Raw genomic sequence first — 21,841 nt, 5'->3', positions numbered from 1 at the left:
TAGCGTTCAAACTTATAACACCCCTCTTTTTGCATCGGGGGTTAATAAGCATTTTCCTAGAGATAAGACCAAATTAGATCGTTTTGTCATTCCCGAAAACCCCATCATCGAAATCGTTGGAGCCGTTTTGAAGATTCTGATTATATACAGTCACCATCAGATATTTCGGAGCGGGCAAGGTGATCAAAAATATCGATACATGAACTCTAATACCTTAATAATAAAGTGCATGTGCCGATATTTTTGACTACCTTGGCCGCTCCGAAATATCTGATGGCGACTGTACAATGGATATATATACAATGTTTGAGAGTAGGTTACCTTAAGCATCATGGTAATGAGACTGGCGTAGATAGTAGATAGTACTGCGGTGGCCATAACATGCGACAAACGTACTTCATTGAGTGTAACACCTACAATCTTCATTAGCTCCTAGAGGAAAAATTAATAAAACAAAGTAAGAGAATTCACTGGGCTAAAAAGATCTTTCCCCAAACAAGTTAGTAGTTCATCTACTCGTCACTAGTGTCACTAGTGGTATCCTGTTCTCTACTCTGTACTAGATGTCGCTAGTGTACCGTATAAAGATGAAAAGCAAATTTACGGGCTTTCGGGGTTTGCTTGCTCCCTCCAACCAATTTAGCAGTTCATCTACTTGACACAAGCGGCGCTAGTGGTATCGTGTCTTTTACTCTTTACTAGATGTCGCTAGTGAAGATAAAAGCAGTTATAGGATTTGCTCCTTCCAGCCAATTTAGTAGTTCCTCTACTCGACACAAGTAGCGCTAGTGGTGTGGTATCATGTCCTCTACTCTATAAAAGATGTCGCTAGTGTGCCGTATAAAGACTAAAAGCAGTTTATGGGTGAAGACCAAAAAGTTGTTAAAGCATAGGTTGTTAAGGTACCTAGTTATAATTTCCATTAACTTTTTCCATTGTGACACGAAAATTAATCATACATTTGTATGGGTGGAAAAAGTTAATGGAAATTATAACTACCTGCTAACGCAGCTTTAACGGTGTGCAACTTTTTGGTCTTCACCCTTATGCATATTTGTAATTGGGCCAATTAATTTTTAAGTGTTATTATTCTGTCTATCCCTTGGCCCAGGAGACTACAGCGATACATTTGCTTAGAGAAGTGTTTGCAATATATACTTAACCAACCATATTGCAAGCTACGCATTTCTGCGCACTACAGTATTTCGAGTGATATGATTTCAAGAAATTAATTTTCTTCATTTTGGTTTCATACACAACCAGAGAGAGGGAGCCACAAGACATTGCGTTAGATAAATAATTATGATTCAAATCGCTTTTATAAAACTGATGATTTTCTGATGTCTGACGCATCACGACGCGATACGTAAGACAACTGTAAATTCAGCTTTAGTTTTCGTCTAATCTAATGTTCGGTGCAGGCTGGCCAATTGATTTTCTAGGTGGGCACACTAAGTCAAAGGCGGTGCCGCGCGGGCCACTTGTTTCAGAAGTACCTTACTACAAAAATTAGTCGAGTTATTAGCCGGCCGGCCGATCAACGCGTTGGTGGGTAAATTCAAATGTCCTGGCGGGCCAATGGGGGCTATCGCGTGTGAATTCGCCACTAGAGGCGCTAGTGTAGCGTGAGGTCTCCGAAATGTCAAATCTCATACTTTTTGGGTGAGCTACGCGGGTTTATTTATAATTAGAATAAATTTGTGAATATTTTGCAATATCTGAAATTAATTATAGCAAATAATGCGTTCCAGGGCAATGAATATCTGTGTTTTGAGACAGTTTTGTCTTTCGGAAACCTTTGTCCTCCCTTTTTTCCGAACAAAACGGGGACTACAACACTGTGGCATGCTCGATATTTTTATGGTACGGTTTTAAGGTGTATTAAATATGATTTTAATCTAAACTTTGTTTTCACGCCCGTAATAACAGACTTTGAAAGCCATACTTAAAAACCTCACGCTACAGTGCGCCATCTAGTGAGACAAAAAACGATAGCCCTCATTTGTCTAGTGCCACATAAAAAACAGCCAACTCACCTTCAAGCCACTGCGTCTCTCGTTGACCAATCTCGAAGAATTGTACAGAAAGAAAGGCAAAGGAGCAGCAACCGTGCAAAATATTAAAAACTGATGGATAATTGCTATTGGCGTCTTTGTGTCCGAATTCGAGCGAAAGTGAGGGATTGATACTCTCTGAAAAAATTATACATATACTTTTATTAAACTTACGATTGTTACGATGTGTAATCACAGTTTTTTTCTAAGTGTAGTCAAAATGAGTCAAAGTAATGATGAATGAATGAGCGTGGAGTTCTTGACCTTAAGATGGTTTTTTAATGTAATTTTTGTGTATTTTATATGTCTTTTTGGGTATCTTTTTTTTGTATAATTTGAATTTTATAGCGCATTGGTGTTTCAACTGTAATGCTGTAATTTTTTTGTCGACAAATAAATAAATAAATAAAAAAGACCGCAATATCATTAAGCACAAAAATGATATTTACGTGCGAAATATTGACACCAGTGACTCGTTCCATGAATGTTCTGTCAATGGCCCACTGAAGTTTCATTAAAGGGAAAGATGCTTGTTCTTTTGCTAAAAACAATAGAAAATAAACAACTTAGGTAGGTATGTCAGTAAATAATACCCGAAAAACACAGTATCTGTGATTCACAGTATCTATGTCTTCCCTGAGAATCAATGGATCCAGTCTTGGAAATTAATTACTATTATTAGTAGGTACATATTATATCAAATTCAAATTATTTTCTTGTTTGTCAGGAGGATTATCCAAACTTATTTTTTTTTTCTAAACCTAGCTTAAAACTTGGTAAAATAATATCTTATATAGTGGGACAAATAAATGCATCTAAGAAAACTAAAATTTCAACCAGGGGCAGTTTTACCCCTAGACCCTTTGTCCGAGATAATATGCCAGTAGTGATTGATGGGTACATTTACTTACTATTGAGGGGTTCATATATGGGTATTTGTTTTAACTTGGGCCGGTAAAGTTTTAAATCTGCTTTATCTACTAATTTGATAGTGTAGTCCAGGTTGGGAAGAGTTGTGTTGACATCCTGTAATAAATTGTATCTGATTGTAAAATATTTATAACTGTAAAGTGAAAAGTTTTTACATTTAAATATTCAAATATTTTTCATGAAAAATTGTGCTTCAACTGAACTGAAAACAATCTTGATACTCTTTATTTGGTAGCACTAACTTTTTTTGATGAATCTGATTTGTTTTTTTTTTAAGAACTAGAAAGGTTGTTTAAGCTTTTCTTACTAACTTTGTATTCATACATAAGTATATCTATTTTGTTTGTTTGCTTCAAATCTTGTAGTCGAACATTGGCCCACTTCTAGTGCTTACGTTAATGTGAAATTTGGTAGGTACCTATGTCTGCAATAAGCCTGATTTTAACAAATAAATTTACTGGGAAAATATTATTGAATATTTTTAAACAAACCTTAAAGCTTACAACTGCAATTGGATTTGAACCATTTACTGACGACAAAGATGCCATATAGTCGTCGACTGCTGCCTCATTGGGGAAACCCTTGAATGGCACGAGAGCTGAAACAGCGTAGGATTAAAAAAAGCCTTTTTTTTCTTATATCCAAAACATTAACCAACTTCAAATGTGAATGAATTTATAATTGCAGAACTTATTTGAAGTTGTTAGAAAAAACCAGTAATATTTTATTTTCTATGAATAGCTTTAAATACATCTATTTAATATTTGGATATCTTTAGGAATGCAATCAGGAACTAGCCCACGCTTCCCCCAAAATTGAGATAAGTGTATGTAACAAAATACTAAACTGCACCTTCCGACCCTGTACCTAAAGATCAAAGTGATGCGACAACTTTTACCTACAAAAGCATTTTATGGTCATACTATCTAAGCTTAATAACTGCCCTTAGAAATCCAAGAATCTAGTGCTGTTATTTGTTTCATTTAAATATAACACAGTCATAATTACAGCATTGAACATACTGCATACTGAATATACTGCATGCACCCACAAAGTAGAAAAAGAGCACCACCAAGCCATACTTTTCTCGAAGGTTAAAACGTACCTGAATTAGTTCTCGCATGCCTTTGGCCAAAGTTATTTGCTACTTTCGTCATGAAGGTTTGCATTAATTTATTATTTGGGGTATAAATAATCTCGTTCAGCCGTGTCCCAGAGACGTCACCGCGATCCTAAAGATGAAAAAATACTTTTAAAAAATATCGTTCCGTGTCCGTTATCCGTAACGGACGTACATACATTGTGTATGATATTTGTTTCATACCTGAGTAAAATGAGAATGTTTTATAACTTGTCTCATTAATAGCAACATAACGAATACTAAAACTCCGCTAGTTATTTCCCAAATTGTATGAAAAAGTCTTCGCCTCCTTTCTTTTAAATGTTTGCACGTTAATATCAGCACTGGATGATTGGAGATCGTCATTGCAACGTAAGTTGTATATAAAAACGCACTGTAATGGAAATTTTATAAAATCTTATTACAAATACTGTATTAAAATAGAGCAGATTATGTTTACAAACAGTGGAAATGAATTCTTTTGCAAAGTGATTTCAAACTTCGGCGACATTTTATTCTGACATGATTCTGACGTTTGTAAAGTCCAGAGCTACCATAATTAAGCACAAAAATAGTCTATGGTCAAAAGTTTGCTGTTCACTAGCAAGCAAATGCTCAGGTTCTTGTTTTCGATTCTTTCGATTCACACAAATCGATTAAAAGTTATTATAATGGCAACACTGAAGTTGTCGGCCATATTGAATATTATTAGTGATTCGGAAATTATCGTCTGCAATGGAGTCATATTTTTGCTTATCAAATTTTGATTATATTTTCGTTGGGAATTCGCCAAAATTATGTCATTCCTTCATCGTTTCTCAATCTGATCGTTGTCATAGTAGAAAAGCTTCGATCGTTTGACAAAATCCGCTAGTGAACATCGTTACTAAATTCTGTGTCGACCCTGGAGACATCTTGTGATAAAAAGCATTGCGGCGAGTCATTTCGCTGTGTCTGATTTGTCTTCACGTGAAACGAGTAACGAAATTAATTTTGGTGCTATACAGTGTCCGCAATCATGGACGAGTCGTGGGGTGAGTGTCCGAGATTGCGTTGTTTTATTGATTTTTGTTTTAGCAGCAGTGCGATGTCATTGTGTGGTTAAATTCCAGATGCGGAAAATTTCGAGCCTAAATTGCCGACCACGTTGACAAGTTCGAATAAATGGGAGGGCGAGGACGAGGAAGAGATCGTCAAGGTAACAGGCGAAGCTGCCAAATTGTTTATTGTGACGTTGGGGTGACGGCATGAGAGTTTTTGCACACTTTTCTTTGCCATTTTTCTGTATAACCTCAATATGGGTGCTTACGTGTTGCTACCGGTGCTTTGCAGGAGAGCTGGGAGGACGAGGAGGAAGAGAAGAAGGACGAGGAAAAACTGCCTCCACCACCTCCTAAGCCCAAAAAGAAAATTGCCGACAAAATTGCTGAGAAAGAGGTTAGTAGTCCTTTATTACCTGCTGTCCTCTAAATGGCCAACCATATGGTATTTTTGTCTTCAATCATGGTACTTATTTTATATAAAAATGTAAGATCAGCAAAATGCTAATTCTGGAAAAAAAAAAATGTTTGAACAAGTTTCATTTCCACACAACATTCTACAATACAATACAACGACTCTTTAATGTACACCAGAAATAGTAAGCAATACAGAAAACAGTAAACCATATTAAATCTATATCTGGGAGGGCTGGATTTGTACTAGTATCATGGTTATATTATTCTGGTTGCCCTAAAAATTCTAATCAATTGAATTCATGTTCAGCATAGTGTCTATTGTATGACATATGAAAGAATGGCTAGTCTGTACAAGTCAAATATCATTAAATCATTACTTTCTATTTCTGTTGTAACAACCTGTTTTCGTATTCTGTGCTAGTTACATGGTCCTTTCTATTCTTAACTGCTGACTATATATTATAATATAATATTAGTGATATGTCCCACTGCTGGGCACAGGCCTCCTCTCAGAATGAGAGAGCTAGGGCTGTTGTTCCCTTACAGGCCCAGTGCTGATTAGGAACTTCATATTCATTATTCATTGTAATGTCATGTACAGTCAAGTGCAAAAATATGTATCTATTTGAACCACTCAAAAATATGTTACCACAGCCTTATTATGCCGGAATAAGATTCTACTGTACATATTTTTGAAGGGTTAGATAAGTCCATATTTTTGTACTTGACTGTTCATAGTTATAAAAGGTGTTTGAGTTATTATGATGGACACAAACACACACACACATTGAATAAGGTTGGGCCTTTTTTTAGGAGAGAAGTAGGTTTCTAACTACAGCAAGAATACTTTAAATCTTGTGCTGGAACTTTTAGTATACCAATCTAGCAATTCATCTCACTATTTTGTCTGTAGGCAGAAGAATCAGTTTGGGAATTAATATCTTATTACAAAATGTTTTCTAATTATTTATTTATTTTCGCAGAACCAACAGCTATAAATTACAGTACAAGCCGTGGTCAATAAAAAAAAACTATCAAGTAACATAGAATCTCTTCTCTCTTTAAAATATGGTTAAAAACCAGCACTGTTACAGCCATTAAGTAATGATTTAATTAATTAATCAATAGAGTAGAGTAGATATTTACTAAAGAAAACAATGACTTTTAACTTACTTTCTTGAATGTAAAAATTTGATTAAAATCTATTATCTTATGATAATTATAAAAACTTACAAAATATGATGCTACTAAGTGAAGTACCAGCCCAGTTATCAGTAATATCTTAAATGCTTAAGCAATGCTCTTTTGCAATGAACTTCATTATGACGAGCTTCTCACTATCTCTTAGTTTATCCATATCAATATGCTTTCATAACAAGCTATAGGAAATTATTACAAACAAGTTTTTTTTTTTCAATTCCTCTTAATTAACATTCACTGGCTTGTATTTCTTTAACAATGTCCTTATATTGCTTTTACAAGGTTGCAACCGTTATTATTTGTAATCTTAGTTAGGTGCTCTGCTGATATTTTAAATGTATGTTTTATTTCGTCACTATCACTCTTGGACTTGACCATTATAATTTAAATATCACCTCTCATTCCCAAATTTTGATAAACATCAATGTCTCAAAACAGTAGTCAAGTTACAGTGCTTACTAAAACAAATTGCAGCAGAAAATACATTTAACTTCATTATAATATAAATCGATAAATGTATTACCCTCAATTATATTCAATGAACTTAAAGCAGCTCTTGGTACTCTATACTCTACTTGGTAGGTACTCCTGGTAAAAAGGTACATAATTTTAGTTTCATCAGTACACCTCTTAATTTTAGACGGGGAATGGCGTTATTCTAACCCCGACCATTTTTCCCTTTACATAAACAACTTTACATACAATTCAACATATTGTAACACAATAAATATTTACAGCGTCTAGAACGCGAGAAAAAAAGAGCGTCTGACTGCCGAGAAGGCGGGAGAAAAATGACTCCGGAACGGGCGCTACTGTCAAGGGCAGAAGCTGCAGGAGGAGAGATTTGACCTTAAAGGAGGTAGTAAGTTAATTTTTTGAGTGTTAACATCCATTTTTTTAATAATTATTTTAATTAAAATTGAAGACTTAAATAACAGGCCTAAAAGAAACAAAATTAAAAGTAAATAGTATGACGAGAATCTCAGGTAGTAAGTTCAAGCGATTATTGAGAAGTGGTTCTGATTATTCGGTCTCCCTGGCCTACACTTCCCTGGAGTCGGAGAGAAGAACCGGAGCGAAGAGGCTGGCCACAGCAGGGGGGCCTGGTCCAGCTGAGTGGTCGTGGTGCGAGGTCAAAAGGGGCCTTAGGGCGGCAGGACGAGCAGCCTGGACAAGTGTTCCACGCCGGAACGATCAGGGTCTTGGACGAGCCAGAAGGATGTGCAGTACTCCGGAAGTTAACCGTCAGGGCTTAGTGTCAGGTTAGGGCGTAAAGGGGCCGCCTGACGTGAGAGCTGTAGCCGAACGGAGCTTTGAAAGTTGTAGCCGTGCAGAGCGGAGAAAGCTGTAGCCGTACGGAGCTTGTAAGCCGTACGAAGGTGTAAGCCGTACAAAGGTGTGGAAGTTGAAGCGTACGGAGTGCCCTGTAAATTAGGTGGTGTAGTTGTTCCAGTGCTAGATGTTTGCCAGTCACTCCTCTGCAGCGATGCCCAACTTTAGGGTGTGCTGAATTGCAGTGAGTGGCAAAGACAATCATACGGAGTTACAGGCAGGCAAAGGAAAGTGATTCTAGTTTTATATAATTATTAAAAACAAAAGGTAAAAATAAATAGCCTAAGTGACCGTTAAATTTGAAAATACAACAGTTCACTAAATAACCGTTAGAGGATTAACATTTGAAATTAACGTCACTTAGCTGAGTTTGAATTTATTTTAACACCGGTAAGCATCCGTTGCATAAAAGTAATAAGCATTAACATAGGTTCTGAGTTTATAACAACGGATGAGAGAAATTAACAAGTGTTAAAATAAAGTATAAAGAAATGTTTGAAATAAAAGATTCCCTGGCAGGGGAAGCCTTCAGTTCAATTACAAAAGTTAAATTATAAAGAAAATAATTATAATAAAATACACAGAAAAACAAAAGTTAAATATCGGAGAACTTACAAGTCTGGGCGTATGGAGCTTTCGAGAGAGCTGTTTAGTGTAGTGTGAGCTGTTGAATGAGTGTTTTACAGCTGTGCTTCAGCTTTTAAGGGCGAGAATATACAGTTAGAATTCCCCGGTCACAGCTGATCGACAGCACCCCCTTGGCCGACAAAACGGCAAGGGTGATTGATTATAGATATATTTAGTCGTAAAACTCGTGTAGTAAATGAGTGTAATAAATGCCTACTTTTATAAATAAATAAGTAAATAATAAATAAATATTAAATACATATTATTACGTAAATAAATGAATCAAGTGAAACTACGGTGGCGACCTCTAGAGTTCGTCCGTCATTCTGCTCAGAGATCCCTTATTGAAGTAAGCGCCATCTAGCTTACACTGAGCTAACTAAGATGTCAGCGATCGCCTATGTGCATCGTGAATACTGTACTTACATATTTTTGAAGGGTTAGATAAGTCCATATTTTTGTACTTGACTGTACATAGTTATAAAAGGTGTTTGAGTTATTATGATGGACACAAACACACACATTAAATAAGGTTGGGCTTTTTTTAGGAGAGAAGTAGGTTTCTAACTACACCAAGAATACTTTAATCTTGTGCTGGAACTTTTAGTATACCAATCTAGCAATTTGGCATCTCACTATTTTGTCTGTAGGCAGAAGAATCAGTTTGGGAATTAATATCTTATTACAAAATGTTTTCTAATTATTTATTTATTTTCGCAGAACCAACAGCTATAAATTACAGTACAAGCCGTGGTCAATAAAAAAATCTATCAAGTAACATAGAATCTCTTCTCTCTTTAAAATATGGTTAAAAACCAGCACTGTTACAGCCATTAAGTAATGATTTAATTAATTAATCAATAGAGTAGAGTAGATATTTACTAAAGAAAACAATGACTTTTAACTCTTACTTTCTTGACTGTAAATAAATTTATTAAATAGTGATTAAATCTATATAATTAATGTATAATTACTAACAAAGATATATTATAATGACGCTACTAAGTGAAATACCAGCCCAGTTATCAGTAATTATCTTAAATGCTTAAGCAATGCTCTTTTGCAATGAACTTCATTATGACGAGCTTCTCACTATCTCTTAGTTTATCCATATCAATATGCTTTCATAACAAGCTATAGGAAATTATTACAAACAAGTTTTTTTTTTTTCAATTCTTTTTTAATTAACATTCACTGGCTTGTATTTCTTTAACAATGTCCTTATATTGCTTTTACAAGGTTGCAACCGAGTATTATTTGTATATTCTTAATGTTAGGTGCTCTGCTGATATTTTAAATGTATGTTTTATTTCGTCACTATCACTATTGGACTTGACCATTATAATTTAAATATCACCTCTCATTCCCAAATTTTGATAAACATCAATGTCTCAAAACAGTAGTCAAGTTACAGTGCTTACTAAAACAAATTGCAGCAGAAAATACATTTAACTTCATTATAATATAAATCGATAAATGTATTACCCTCAATTATATTCAATGAACTTAAAGCAGCTCTTGATACTCTACTTGGTAGGTACTCCTGGTAAAAAGGTACATAATTTTAGTTTCATCAGTACACCACTAATTTTGCCACTATGATGTTTATTGTCGACTTGACCTCTCCACTCTTATTTTTCCCTTTACATAAACAACTTTACATCATAATTCAACATATTGTAACAGTTAATAATATTTACAGCGTCTAGAACGCGAGAAAAAAGAGCGTCTGACTGCCGAGAAGGCGGGAGAGGAGGAAATGACTCCGGAACAGAAGCTAGCCGAGAAACTAAAGAGGCAGAAGCTGCAGGAGGAGTCAGATCTCCGCCTCGCTATGGAAACATTTGGTAAGATATCCTAAATTTTGTGTAGCTGTTAACATCCATATTGAGGAAAAAAGGAGGGGATTCCTTTTTCTAAAAGTTCAATGGCCTTCTTAGTTTATAGGGCATAAAAGAAATTAATTTTAAAATGGTCAAATTTGGTGTGACGTAATTTTTACATGTCCCTCCCTTGTATAGACCTGACAAAAAATTACCTATTTGCTTGTTTTCCTACCTAGGTCCTTTCAAACTTCATACCTAAAAGGAATTACTAAATCAAGCATGGTATTAAAATGTGCTTGTGTGACCTACTTCCAGGTTATAAAATTTCATTTTCCATTGGAAATGATTTTATGGTCTAATTGAGTGTAACGAAATCCGTAAGTTACCACAAGATTGCCTCTGCGTACCTACTAAACTAAGATAACTTAACTTCAAAAAGAATTTTCAAACTATGCCATTATGAGACATTCAAAATGGGCCCTATGAAATGATTATACCTATAGGTAGGTATGCATTGTAGGCAGCTTTTAAAATGAACAGACAATTACTGTCACAAACGCTTGGAATCACATACGCTTTTACCACTTGTTTCTGTTAAAAAGTGCATGATGAGGGTAGTATTCAATTCAATGCATTTAGTTATAACCCATTATTGTGTTAGTAATACAATAGGCTAGATTCCTAAATATGTATATTTATTTTACCAGTTAAATAAAAAAAAATAAGGACATGTAGCTATACTTTTTACTAGAGTGACGTCAAGGGCCCCCACTCCCGAACTTTGACGAGCGTTTGTTTGATTGACAAAAGAAAAAATACGTGTCCAATATTCTCTGGTAATTTAACTGACAGACTAACCCCCGCTTCCATCATCCATTGATTAAATTGATGTGAGGGATAAATGTGATGCCGGTTCTGTTTGTTTTGTTCGAATAGGCGACGTCTCTGCACCACATTTATCTGTCAAATAAAATTTGTCAATGGGTGGTGAAACAGCCCCTAAATCGATTTTTTATACTTGGGTCACTTTTTTGTATGAAGTAATTAACAATTACGTCGATTTGCAATTGTAATTTTTGTGGTTGTCTGTACCACAAAAATTATAATTGCAAGGAAAGGAATACTGGCCCTGTGGGCCAGTAGTCCTTAACCTTTTTATTAAGTAACTGCTCCCTTCACATATTGTTTTGCAGGTCCTTGCTGCTTGTGCAAGGTCCGCCCGGATTGCTACCACCATCTTGCTCGCTAATCCTGCCGTGAAGCAGCAGTGCTTGCACTGTTGTATTTCGGCGTGGAGAGTAAGACAGCCGGTGAAAATACTGGCACTTGAGGTATCCCATCTTAGGCCTCTAGGTTGGCAACGCATCTGCAATACCCCTGGTGTTGCAGATGTTTATGGGCGGTGGTGATCTCTTACCATCAGGAGACCCACTTGCTCGTTTGCCATCCAGCTGAATATAAAAAAAATTGTATTTGTTTCGTTTTGTAAAAGGAATTAGACGCATATGATAGCTGGATTCAATACGTGGGTGGATCAACTATTTCTTGTTGTTATTCTATCCCGTCAGCGAGGGGACAAAAGTAGTACAGTTTGTTAGAAGAAATGCTGTGTCACATTATACTAACATGCTTATTAGATGACCAATTATAGAAGGAGCTTAAAACTACCACAAAACTGTATGTTTGGCATATTTTAATCCTATAAACTTACGATTTAAAGAGTTACTCAGGAGACCGTAACTATAGAAACGAGTGACAAAATGTTGACGCCGCGTACTTTTGCGCACTTGTTCGCCCCTGGGAGAGCGACACGACGCAATTCTTGGGAATTTCTTCGTTAGACAATATCGCCTCATGACCTCATGTTGGAAGATAGCAATAAGTCTAGTACTAACCTCGTCTCTATCGTCTAACCTAACATATTACGTAACTTTGTCGACAAATTGCAATTTTCCTGTTGCAGGCTTGACAGACGCTGCCGGCAGTGGCAAAATAGACAGCTTCGAACCAACCAACAAAGAGGAATTCTCTGAATTCGCTGAGCTTCTCGTCAAAAAAATTACCCTGTACAAATCTCAGGATGAATTCCCTGAGTTTGTCGAAGATCTGGTTAAAAATATTATTGTTCAAAGTGAGTATAATGTATATTTATGACTAAATTTGCTTATCTTCACACCATATTTTTTTTGCTAGTGACGTGGCGGGTGTGATAAATTCGTACGTGTGCTAACTACTACGTCTAGAAAACGCCTACAACACGTTACAATAAACAATCATTGCAATACACTAATCTAGCAAAAAATAAGTTTTGATTAAAAATATTTTTAATACAAGCTTTTTTTGCTGACTGTACTTTTTGTTGACTATAGGTACTTGTATTGTCACCCAAGCTACATTTGCATACCAAATTTCAAGTCGATGCCATTAACCGTTGAAGAGTTCCGTCCTGTGGAGACGATCCTGCCTGGATTACCACGATGTCACTACCAGATTATTGTATTGTCACGCAATTTACATAAGTATACCAAATTTCAAGTCAATCCAACTACTGGAAGTTGGTTGAATTTAACTTGCAAGATTTGATTACAGACAGACAACGGGACAGGTGAAACTAAATAAAAGCTTTGTAAAAAATCAATTCTACTTTAGACCAGAAAATCAAATAATTTATCATTACTTTCAAATTAAAAAACAGTCAAATGATTTGACAAATAACTGTTGTCTCTTAAACCAAGGCAATGCTCTGATAATAATTTACACATATATATTTCATTACTTTATTAATATATATTTAATTTGTTTGTTGTTGTTGTTGGGTCAAATCTTGTAAGTTAATTTTGACCAAAGTGTTTGGATTGACTTGAAATTTGGTACAAAATTACACATGTAAGTTTGATGACAATGCAAGTACATTCAGCAAAAAAAAAACTGAGCTTGTTGAGGTTAGAGGTAAGGTCACGAGCGTTAATTTGGGACCCATTTCGTCAAAAAATCCTTTGAATTCTCATACAAAATTACAGATATTCAACACTCAGTGGGTCCCAAATTAACGCTTGTGACTGTATTTGTTTTGTTAAACATTTATAGCTAACTCTGTTGCATATTCTAAGTCTAAAGGATTGCCCCTAAAGAACTTGTACTAAAATTTTGGTTTTTAACAGAAAGTTATTTTTAATGTTTACAGTGTCATCGTTGGATATTAAGAGGATAAAACTGTCCGTAGACAACTTGTACATTGAAAAGCAGAAGGCTGAGAAAAATGACAAAGGAAAGAAGCCAAACAAGGGCAAGGGCAAAGCGAAATTAAAAGTCGAAGGGGACAACGTAAGTGTTCACTTGATAACAAACATATTGTCACTACTTTGAAAAAATCTCGCATCTCAAATCGATACGTCAACAAATTGACCTTTGAAAGAGCGTTTTCACATTATCCGATCCGATATTGGGGCAAGTAAAATATTTGAATTATGTTCCTGTCTTTCACGTTATCCGGCCCGATATCGGATATCGGAGCCGACAACGATACGTTCACGGCACCATCAGACGCCCGTGAGCTGTCGGACGATAAAGTTTGTATGTGTGCTCTTGAGTGCGCAGAGCCCGATGCTTGGCGGCCATTTTGAACCGGCCGTATCAGAGCGATTTTGTCGGAAATATGTGAAAGCAGCACATGGTGTCGGCCATCGGATGTCGTCTATCGTCGTCCGATACCGATATCAATGGAAAAGTATCAATATTGAGGTATAAGCTTTTTTCAAAGTAGTGAAGTTATTACAGATGTAGTACATAAAGATTTTCCATTGTATTTTATCGGAAAAGTTTGTATTTGGGTCAATCAACTTTATAGTGTAGCTGGTTGCCAATTTTGCCATTGTAACGTCCTCTGGGTCACTTTTAAAAGGATTTATTGTCATTTGATGCAAATGGAAAATGGACAACTCGAAATTATTCGTCAAAGTCATTTGATGTAAGCCGAAAAAAAAAACGACTACTTGTATTTTAGTACAATCAAGGGCAAAGATATACACGACTTTATTAACATTAAGACCGTGTATAAATTTTTTTGCAACTTTGGCCGTGTCGATATCTTTGCCCTTGACAATACACTCAGAAATATGACGAATTGTAAATATGTTGCATCCGCAATCATTTGTTTTGGGCCTACATATTAAGTTAAGACTTGATTTAGACAACATTCACTTATTGCTTATTTAATTTTGCTCCTAATTTATAATGGACAATATGATCCATTTGGGTTTAATTAATTTACAACAAACATTAATTTTGTAGTAAATATTTTTCAGCATAATTACATTTTGACAAAATTAATTTTGGCTGATATTAATTTTGGTCCAAATTCAAAATAGTCAATGAGGGCTATCGTTTTTTGTCTCACTAGATGGCGCACTGTTGCGTGAGGTTTTTAAGTATGGCTTTCAAAGTCTGTTATTACGGGCGTGAAAACAAAGTTTAGATTAAAATCATATTTAATACACCTTAAAATCGTACCATAAAAATATCGAGCAACCACAGTGTTGCGCCCATTTTGTTCGGAAAAAAAGGGATGACAAAAGTTTCCGAAAGACAAAACTGTCTCAAAACACAGACATTCATTGCCCCGTAACGCATAATTTCCATAATTAATTTCAGGTAATGCAAAATATTCACAAAATTATTCTAATTATAAATAAACCTGCGTAGCTCACCCAAAAACTATGAGATTTGACATTTCGGAGACCTCACGCTACACTAGCGCCTCTAGCGGCGAATTCATACGCGGTAGCCCTCACTCAAGTGGACGATTTTCCATTTGGACCGAATGACAGTAAATCATGACTCATCTCCTAAGCATGCTAGTATTTATACATTGCAAACATTTTTCTAAGCAAGTGTATAGAAAATAGAAATGGAAAACGTTTATTCGCATTTCGCAAATTACATAAGTACACAAAATAAAACAAGTATAAAGTAAATATTAATGACAGTATTTGCGAAATCGCGAAACGGTCTCAGCTCAGCATAGTAGAGGCCAACGCTGGTCTTCCGCTGAGACCGCTTGGCGACTTCACGGAAGCACTATCACTGACGTCTCCTGCGTCATGGGACAGAATAACAACACTAACAATACCTCTCCTTGCAAAAATATGATTGACCCGATCTGACGAGTCTGACGATCGAAACTGACGAGTCCGGGCTTAAATCACAATGCAGCCAAAGCTTTTTTAAAGCAATTAATTTTCGCGAAATCCATTCTCCAATGCCTACGTCGCAAAAGGAGCTTGTATGCAAAATAGCAGCATTATAGGTGCAAAAGATGTTGATGTCATGAACATGAATCAATGCACTGTAAAAGCGAGACTTGTGTTAAATTTACTACATGATACAAACTCAACTGAAGTCGTTAAAAATCGTCGACGAAACTGCAATGCCGCGTAACCTACAATCAATTTGAGATTTCTCCTTATTGTAGGTTTGTTTGTTTGTTTGTGGTTAGGTTATTCGTTTTGAGTCGCGAGTCTATTTTGAGGAAGTTCTAATCAACCATTTTGTTGCAGGCCCATCTAACACAATATGACGCGTATGGTAACTACGAAGCCGATTTCGACGATTTCATGTAAAGAACTTTTAAGTGATACCTGATTTCTAAAACCATATACGATACAAACTAGCCTTACAGGACTTAGTTATAAGGGCGACTATTGTTTGTGCCGTAACATGTTTTTTCATTGTGTGTACTAAACGACTGAAGTAAAAAAAAAATACTTTTTTGCATGTCACTACTTATTGTATTTTAGTTCGCTCTTATAAACTGAGTCTAATTATTTTAACTCACAATAAATTATAGTATTAGTTATATATCTGTCTGCTGCTTGTCTCCCTATTTTGGACTTCAGGTATCATACTGGTGAACGCCATAATATAGCCTACTATATATTATTTTACACTTAATATACAGTCGTTTCATTCTACGGTTATGGTCCGATGTTATGTTATATAGATAATAAATTTTTTATTGTGATATTTTGTGGTTTTATTTGTTAGAAATTTCCACATGCGAGAAATAATTAAAAGATTCTTGATTCAGGTCCGTTACGTTAGTCTTAAGCAGAGTTTAGACTTGCAAGAAAAATCATGCAGGTTGCATTACATTGCGGGTTGCGAGGCAGTAAAGCCAACGGTTTGTAGTGGTTAATCAAGCGCCGCAATGTATTGCAACTTGCACGATTTTTCTTGCAAGTCTAAACTCAGTGTTATTTGCGATATGACTCATTTAGAACGTGAGACATGATGTCAAAGTTGTTACACGGACCTCGCAACAGCTTGTCGCAGAAACCCTAAGTACGACCTCACACAGCGGTGGCAAATTCTTGGGGAAAGCTGGACAGAGTGGACGTCTTACGACTGATGTGAAAGTTGTGATAATGAAACCGTATTTTCTTGTACAGCCAATTGAAGGTCCGATTGTTTCTTAACCCTTTAATAAGGTAGAGGCGATTTGGCGACCACTTGCATTGAGTTGAAAACTGAACCTTTTAATTTCGTTATACGTCACAATTTCCATTGTAATTATTGAAAATATGACTAGCTTTAAAAATATTCTTTTTCAGCTATGTATTCGATAGCTGCTTTTGATTCTGTGGTAGTATGCCTTATTAATTCATTATCCCAGCCTATATACGTCCCAGTGCTGAGCACAGGCCTCTTATCAGAATGAGAGGGCTTAGGCCGTAGTCCCCACGCGAGTCCAGTGCGGATTTAGAACTTGACACACACCATTAAAATGCTTCGCTGGTATGTGCAGGTTTCCTCATAATGTTTTCCTTCACCGTAAACTCGTGGAAAATTTCGCACGTACAAAACAAAGATACGAGCCCGGATTTGAACTCACGACCCACTGTGACAGGCCATAGGCCAGACCACTAGCTCATCACAGCTTTTAATTAAAATTAGATTTTGTATTCAATATACTTACACAAATCTTAAATTTGTCACTGTGAAACAAGACCCACGTTTGACGTTGGACGTGTTTGTAAAGCTCGGTTGAGCGATAATGCAATGTAAATAGTGCATTTTAACTTAATTACTCTCGCAACAAAGCCTCCAAAGTGGTAATAAAAGGTGATAAATACGAGATTAAGATCAAACGTAAGTAATAAAAACTGCAAAGTTCACAGGTTCTTAATCCATTGTGGACGATTGCTTTCAAAACTGTAACAAGGCTGTTTTGTGTGAATTCACCCGAAAATATTTCAACGCTATATAGTGTGGAGAGAGGCTACAATACAGAAAGACAGACAGACCCTATCTATACTATGAATAGACTATGAAGTGCAAAATTCAAACTTCATAATCTTGCCGTAATATTTTAAAGTCCCTAAGTAGGTTGGTAAAGTTTAGTTTTAGCACAGAATAAATAGTACAAGTAGTTTTAGTTAAAGTTGACCCCTCTACGGCGTATACTTACAGTGGCGTAGCTAGGTAACCTAGGGCCCTGGGGCAAATAAAAAAATGGGGCCCACTGCTATCAAAACTGGTAAGGTTTTTTGAAGTAAAATCATTATATATACAAATACTTTAAAAATGCTAAGCAACTTTATCGTCAGCTATAAAGCAGAATTTCGAGGGCCCCCTGAGCTTGAGGGCCCCCGGGTACTGCCCCGCCTAGCCCCTTGGTAGCTACGCCACTGTATACTTATGTACCGTAGTGGGGCCACGTTTCTCTGCAGCTGACTGTACATAAGTCAGTATACTCAATAGGTTTTTGGGTCAATACCAACCTTTGTGCGTAGGAATCAATTAGCAGAGCCTTAGCCAATAAACAAAGCTACCAGACCATTCAGAATATCCATTTATCACTTGGGAGAGGTCGAGCGTAACGAGAAGTGCGATCGGATTTGCTACCAAGTCAATTAGACCGTTGTTTTTGGTACTACTGATATGCTACCGGCTTTGCCCCGTTAAACTATAATAAAAATCAAAATCTGACTGCGCCTGCGTAAAGAAAAGAATAAGTTTCTGTTAAAAAAACTTAGGTGAAAATGAAAATGAAAAGATTTATTCGGGACACACACATATAAATAATAGATACAGAACAAAACATAATAATAATAAAGTGAAATAAAATAAAATGAGATTACAAAATACAAAAATAATTAAAAAAGAAAAAAATATATACTTATATATATGCGCCCGAAATGGTCCCGCCTCAGCATAATATAGGTATGGTTGAAAATTGTTTATTGTTTTGCTGACTGTACTTAAATTGTCATCCAAGTTACATAATGAAGGTATAGAGGTACCAAATTCCAAGTCAATCGCAATCGGGCCACTGGAAGTGTTCTACCCTATTATGAACCAAGAGGGTGAAGACCAAAAAGTTGCACACCGTTAAAGCTGCGTTAGCAGGTAGGTATTTATAATTACTATTATTTTTTTCCATTGTGACACGAAAGTTATCCATGCAAATGTATGATTATTTTTCGTGTCACAATGGAAAAAGTTAAGTATCTAATGGAAAATTTAACTACCTACACCTGCTAACGCAGCTTTAACGGTGTGCAATTTTTTGGTCTTCACCCAAGAGCTAAGTAATTTTGTTCCTATGACATGCTATGACTGAATTAAGATTGTTTTTTTGGGATCTTTTTGTATTTTTATTTCAATTCCAAATTTTTACTTTTACGGTCATCCCGTAAAACCTAAATTGAAAATACAAACTGAAATATAGATGCACAGAAAAACCAGAAAAATAAGACCAGCACTGGGAATCGAACCCAGGTATTCCGTACCGCGTGCTATACCGCTACACCACTGCTGGTCAACGGTACAGACATGAATTTCCCCTATGCACCACATATCTCAGCTTGTTTGTTTCTTATTTAGCCACTTAAGCAGTGACGCTAGCGACATCTATACCGTAGCCCTCATCGAGAAACTTTCGGCATTCCATTGGAACTAACCGCTCACCCGGACAAGAGATATCGATATAAGCAATCAAATGCTATGACTGACTTAAAAACATATAATTGTGCTAGCTTTGACCCACGGTTTCGCTCGCGTGAACCAAGTTCAAGGCTGTATTCAAGCATGCAAGCCAGAATGCAAGCAAGCATGCAAATAACAGATCAAGCTAGCATACTCCCAAAGGTGCAAGCAAGCATGGTAGTTATTTAGTTTAAATATTTATCACTTTCACAAAACTCCTGTGGAAAATCTCAAAAATTACATCGTGGTTTTCATTAACGTTGCATTAAAAACAACCATCCCAAATTTCATTACTCTAAGCTCAGCGGTTGTTATTTCGAGATTTTATCCCTATCCCGTGGGAATATCGAGATAAAAAGTAGCCTATGTTTTATTCCAGATGTCCAGCTATTTACATACCATCCGGCTATCTTCATCCAAATCCGTTCAGCCGTTTCAGCGTGAAGGAGTAACAAACATACTCACTCACTCACAAGCTTTCGCATTTATAATATTAAGTAGGATTTGCCATATTTGCATAATTCGATGTGCAATGGATAATAATAATTTAACATCATTGTGGCATTACACAAAATTATGCGTAACTAATAAAACGGAGGCTAAGCTAATACAATAACGCAATTTGCTGACCTACAATTATTCTAATATTATTATCGTAAACTTAATTTAACAAAATCGACTTTGATTTCCACTCAAAGCCGAACTTTTTATAACTCTTTGAACCTTTTGAGCCCACGCAGCAATTTGATAGACTATTCAAATTCAAACATGAAATATTTCTCATAAACGCATCTACTTATTGTCGCGCAATCACTTGTGTACCTACCTACTGTTTGTTCGGTTGTTCATCTTACTGGTCAAAGAATGTTTATGTTAAGAGACGCGAAAAGTCAATGAAAGTGTATTGTTTTAATCGTGTGGAAATTATGCATCCAGCCCTCTTCAAATAAGGCAGGGTTTCTCAAAGTCGCTATTCAATGGTAGGGGGTTCGCGACAAGGTTTACGTGATGATGGCTGCAAGACTGGCAAGATTATTAAGATTGGTTTTTGGAGTCTTTTTGTATTTTTTATTTCAACTCCAAATTTGTTACTTATTTGTTTGTTATTTGTTGTTGTTTGTTTCGGTTTGTATTTTCGTTGGCAAGACGATTTTTACCTATATTTGTTAGCTTTTATTGAAAAGCCAGTTTTATTACTTTCTTGGAGGTGGGGGGGGGGTTCGCTGTCGTCTAGAAACTTTAACAGGGGTACGTGGAGCCATAAGTTTGAGAAACCCTGAATAAGGAAACTGAGGCTCGCCCACAAGGGGGAGACCCACCAAAAACCACACGAGTTCCCTAGTTGCCCTGTTCCCAGGAGTCCACGGGAGACCGGTCGACGTCCACGTTGGCATGGAAAAAATAGGGTCTTGGGAATGTAGTAGAAATGTAGCAGCAGGGGGATTACCGAAAACGGTAAAACAGTAAAACATTGAAAGAGGTCCACGAGAAAAAAGTCTGGGAACCTCTAAATTTTAGAGCTATATTTTTTTGACAACAAGCTTACTGACGACGATTAATCTTTGGCATACTCAATTCTCAAACATTCACTATGACAACCAAGTTCGCGAGCAACGCAACAGCACTCCCAAATCGACATCTAAATCGGATAATAAGATGACATGACTGTTTTGGTCGTCTTACGTCACTTGCATACTTAGCCGTAAGTAGTCCGTTCCACTTTTACCAGGCAGTGCCAAGCTTTACACCCTGTATATGGAAAATTAATTCTTGTTAGGAGATTGTTTTTGGAAAGCTCGCTTGAGACTTCCGCTACAGAGTAGAGGTACATAAGTACCTAACACCTAGTTAGAGTTAAAGACATAGAGGCATAACGACGGTTCTAATGGTGATTTTCCACCGGCCTGAAGAGACCAGGCGAGACGAGAATTGAAATTTATATGCATTCCCGACGACGTATTTAAAAACGGGTAGTATTTATAAACGCACGTATTTATAAAGTCCCTTTTTTATCCAAAAAAAATCCGAATTCACATCAAAATTACTGATTGCACAGCAAAATACTCCACTCAAAATAAGCCGCAACTTATATAATATTCGTGGCGTACCGCTGCGCTATTTATTTTAAAGTACCTAAAGCATTTTTATTATTGCACAGTTAATAATGACTAACGCACATCATACCTTGTAACTCTTTTTTATTTAAATCTAGCTTCTATTTTCATATAACGCACAGCAGTTTACGTAAATGAAACAGCATTTTATTTGACATATTATTATCATCTTATTCTTTGTTAAGTACAACATATG

The 21,841-nt window shown here is 36.3% G+C and overlaps 2 protein-coding genes across 3 annotated transcripts in view; one reads left to right on the top strand and one right to left on the bottom strand.

The window, feature by feature from the left end:
- Positions 1-4,602, bottom strand: part of LOC141434723 (phospholipid-transporting ATPase ABCA3-like) — a 36,253-nt gene extending 31,651 nt beyond the window's left edge. The window contains exons 1-8 of one of the 2 annotated variants that reach the window (XM_074097161.1): positions 4,569-4,602; positions 4,309-4,498; positions 4,090-4,216; positions 3,476-3,582; positions 2,966-3,080; positions 2,504-2,595; positions 2,037-2,192; positions 322-432 (exon numbers count right to left, since the gene is read on the bottom strand). In XM_074097161.1, coding sequence (XP_073953262.1) covers positions 322-432; positions 2,037-2,192; positions 2,504-2,595; positions 2,966-3,080; positions 3,476-3,582; positions 4,090-4,216; positions 4,309-4,470 — 870 coding nt within the window. In that variant the 5' untranslated portion in view covers positions 4,471-4,498; positions 4,569-4,602. Of the gene's footprint in view, positions 1-321; positions 433-2,036; positions 2,193-2,503; positions 2,596-2,965; positions 3,081-3,475; positions 3,583-4,089; positions 4,217-4,308; positions 4,499-4,568 lie in introns of those variants that run through there. The other variant, XM_074097162.1, reaches the window with a different exon arrangement.
- Positions 4,603-4,807: 205 nt separating this feature from the next.
- Positions 4,808-16,567, top strand: LOC141434736 (eukaryotic translation initiation factor 3 subunit J-like). The gene is made up of 7 exons (XM_074097181.1): positions 4,808-5,138; positions 5,217-5,302; positions 5,437-5,541; positions 10,423-10,567; positions 12,510-12,677; positions 13,731-13,870; positions 16,102-16,567. The coding sequence occupies exons 1-7, from the start codon at positions 5,123-5,125 to the stop codon at positions 16,162-16,164; spliced, it is 723 nt and encodes a 240-aa protein (XP_073953282.1). The 5' UTR covers positions 4,808-5,122; the 3' UTR covers positions 16,165-16,567.
- Positions 16,568-21,841: the final 5,274 nt, after the last annotated feature.

This window comes from Choristoneura fumiferana, chromosome 14 (assembly GCF_025370935.1).
Source record: "Choristoneura fumiferana chromosome 14, NRCan_CFum_1, whole genome shotgun sequence".
Classification (NCBI taxonomy): domain Eukaryota; kingdom Metazoa; phylum Arthropoda; class Insecta; order Lepidoptera; family Tortricidae; genus Choristoneura; species Choristoneura fumiferana.
This window is presented reverse-complemented; position numbering and strand designations above follow the sequence as displayed.

Bases quoted from the DNA above. Each gene is read 5' to 3' on its own strand.
- LOC141434736 (XM_074097181.1), top strand. The intron at 5,303-5,436 runs GTAACAGGCGAA...GGTGCTTTGCAG, and splicing joins ACGAGGAAGAGATCGTCAAG to GAGAGCTGGGAGGACGAGGA. The intron at 10,568-12,509 runs GTAAGATATCCT...TTCCTGTTGCAG, and splicing joins CCTCGCTATGGAAACATTTG to GCTTGACAGACGCTGCCGGC.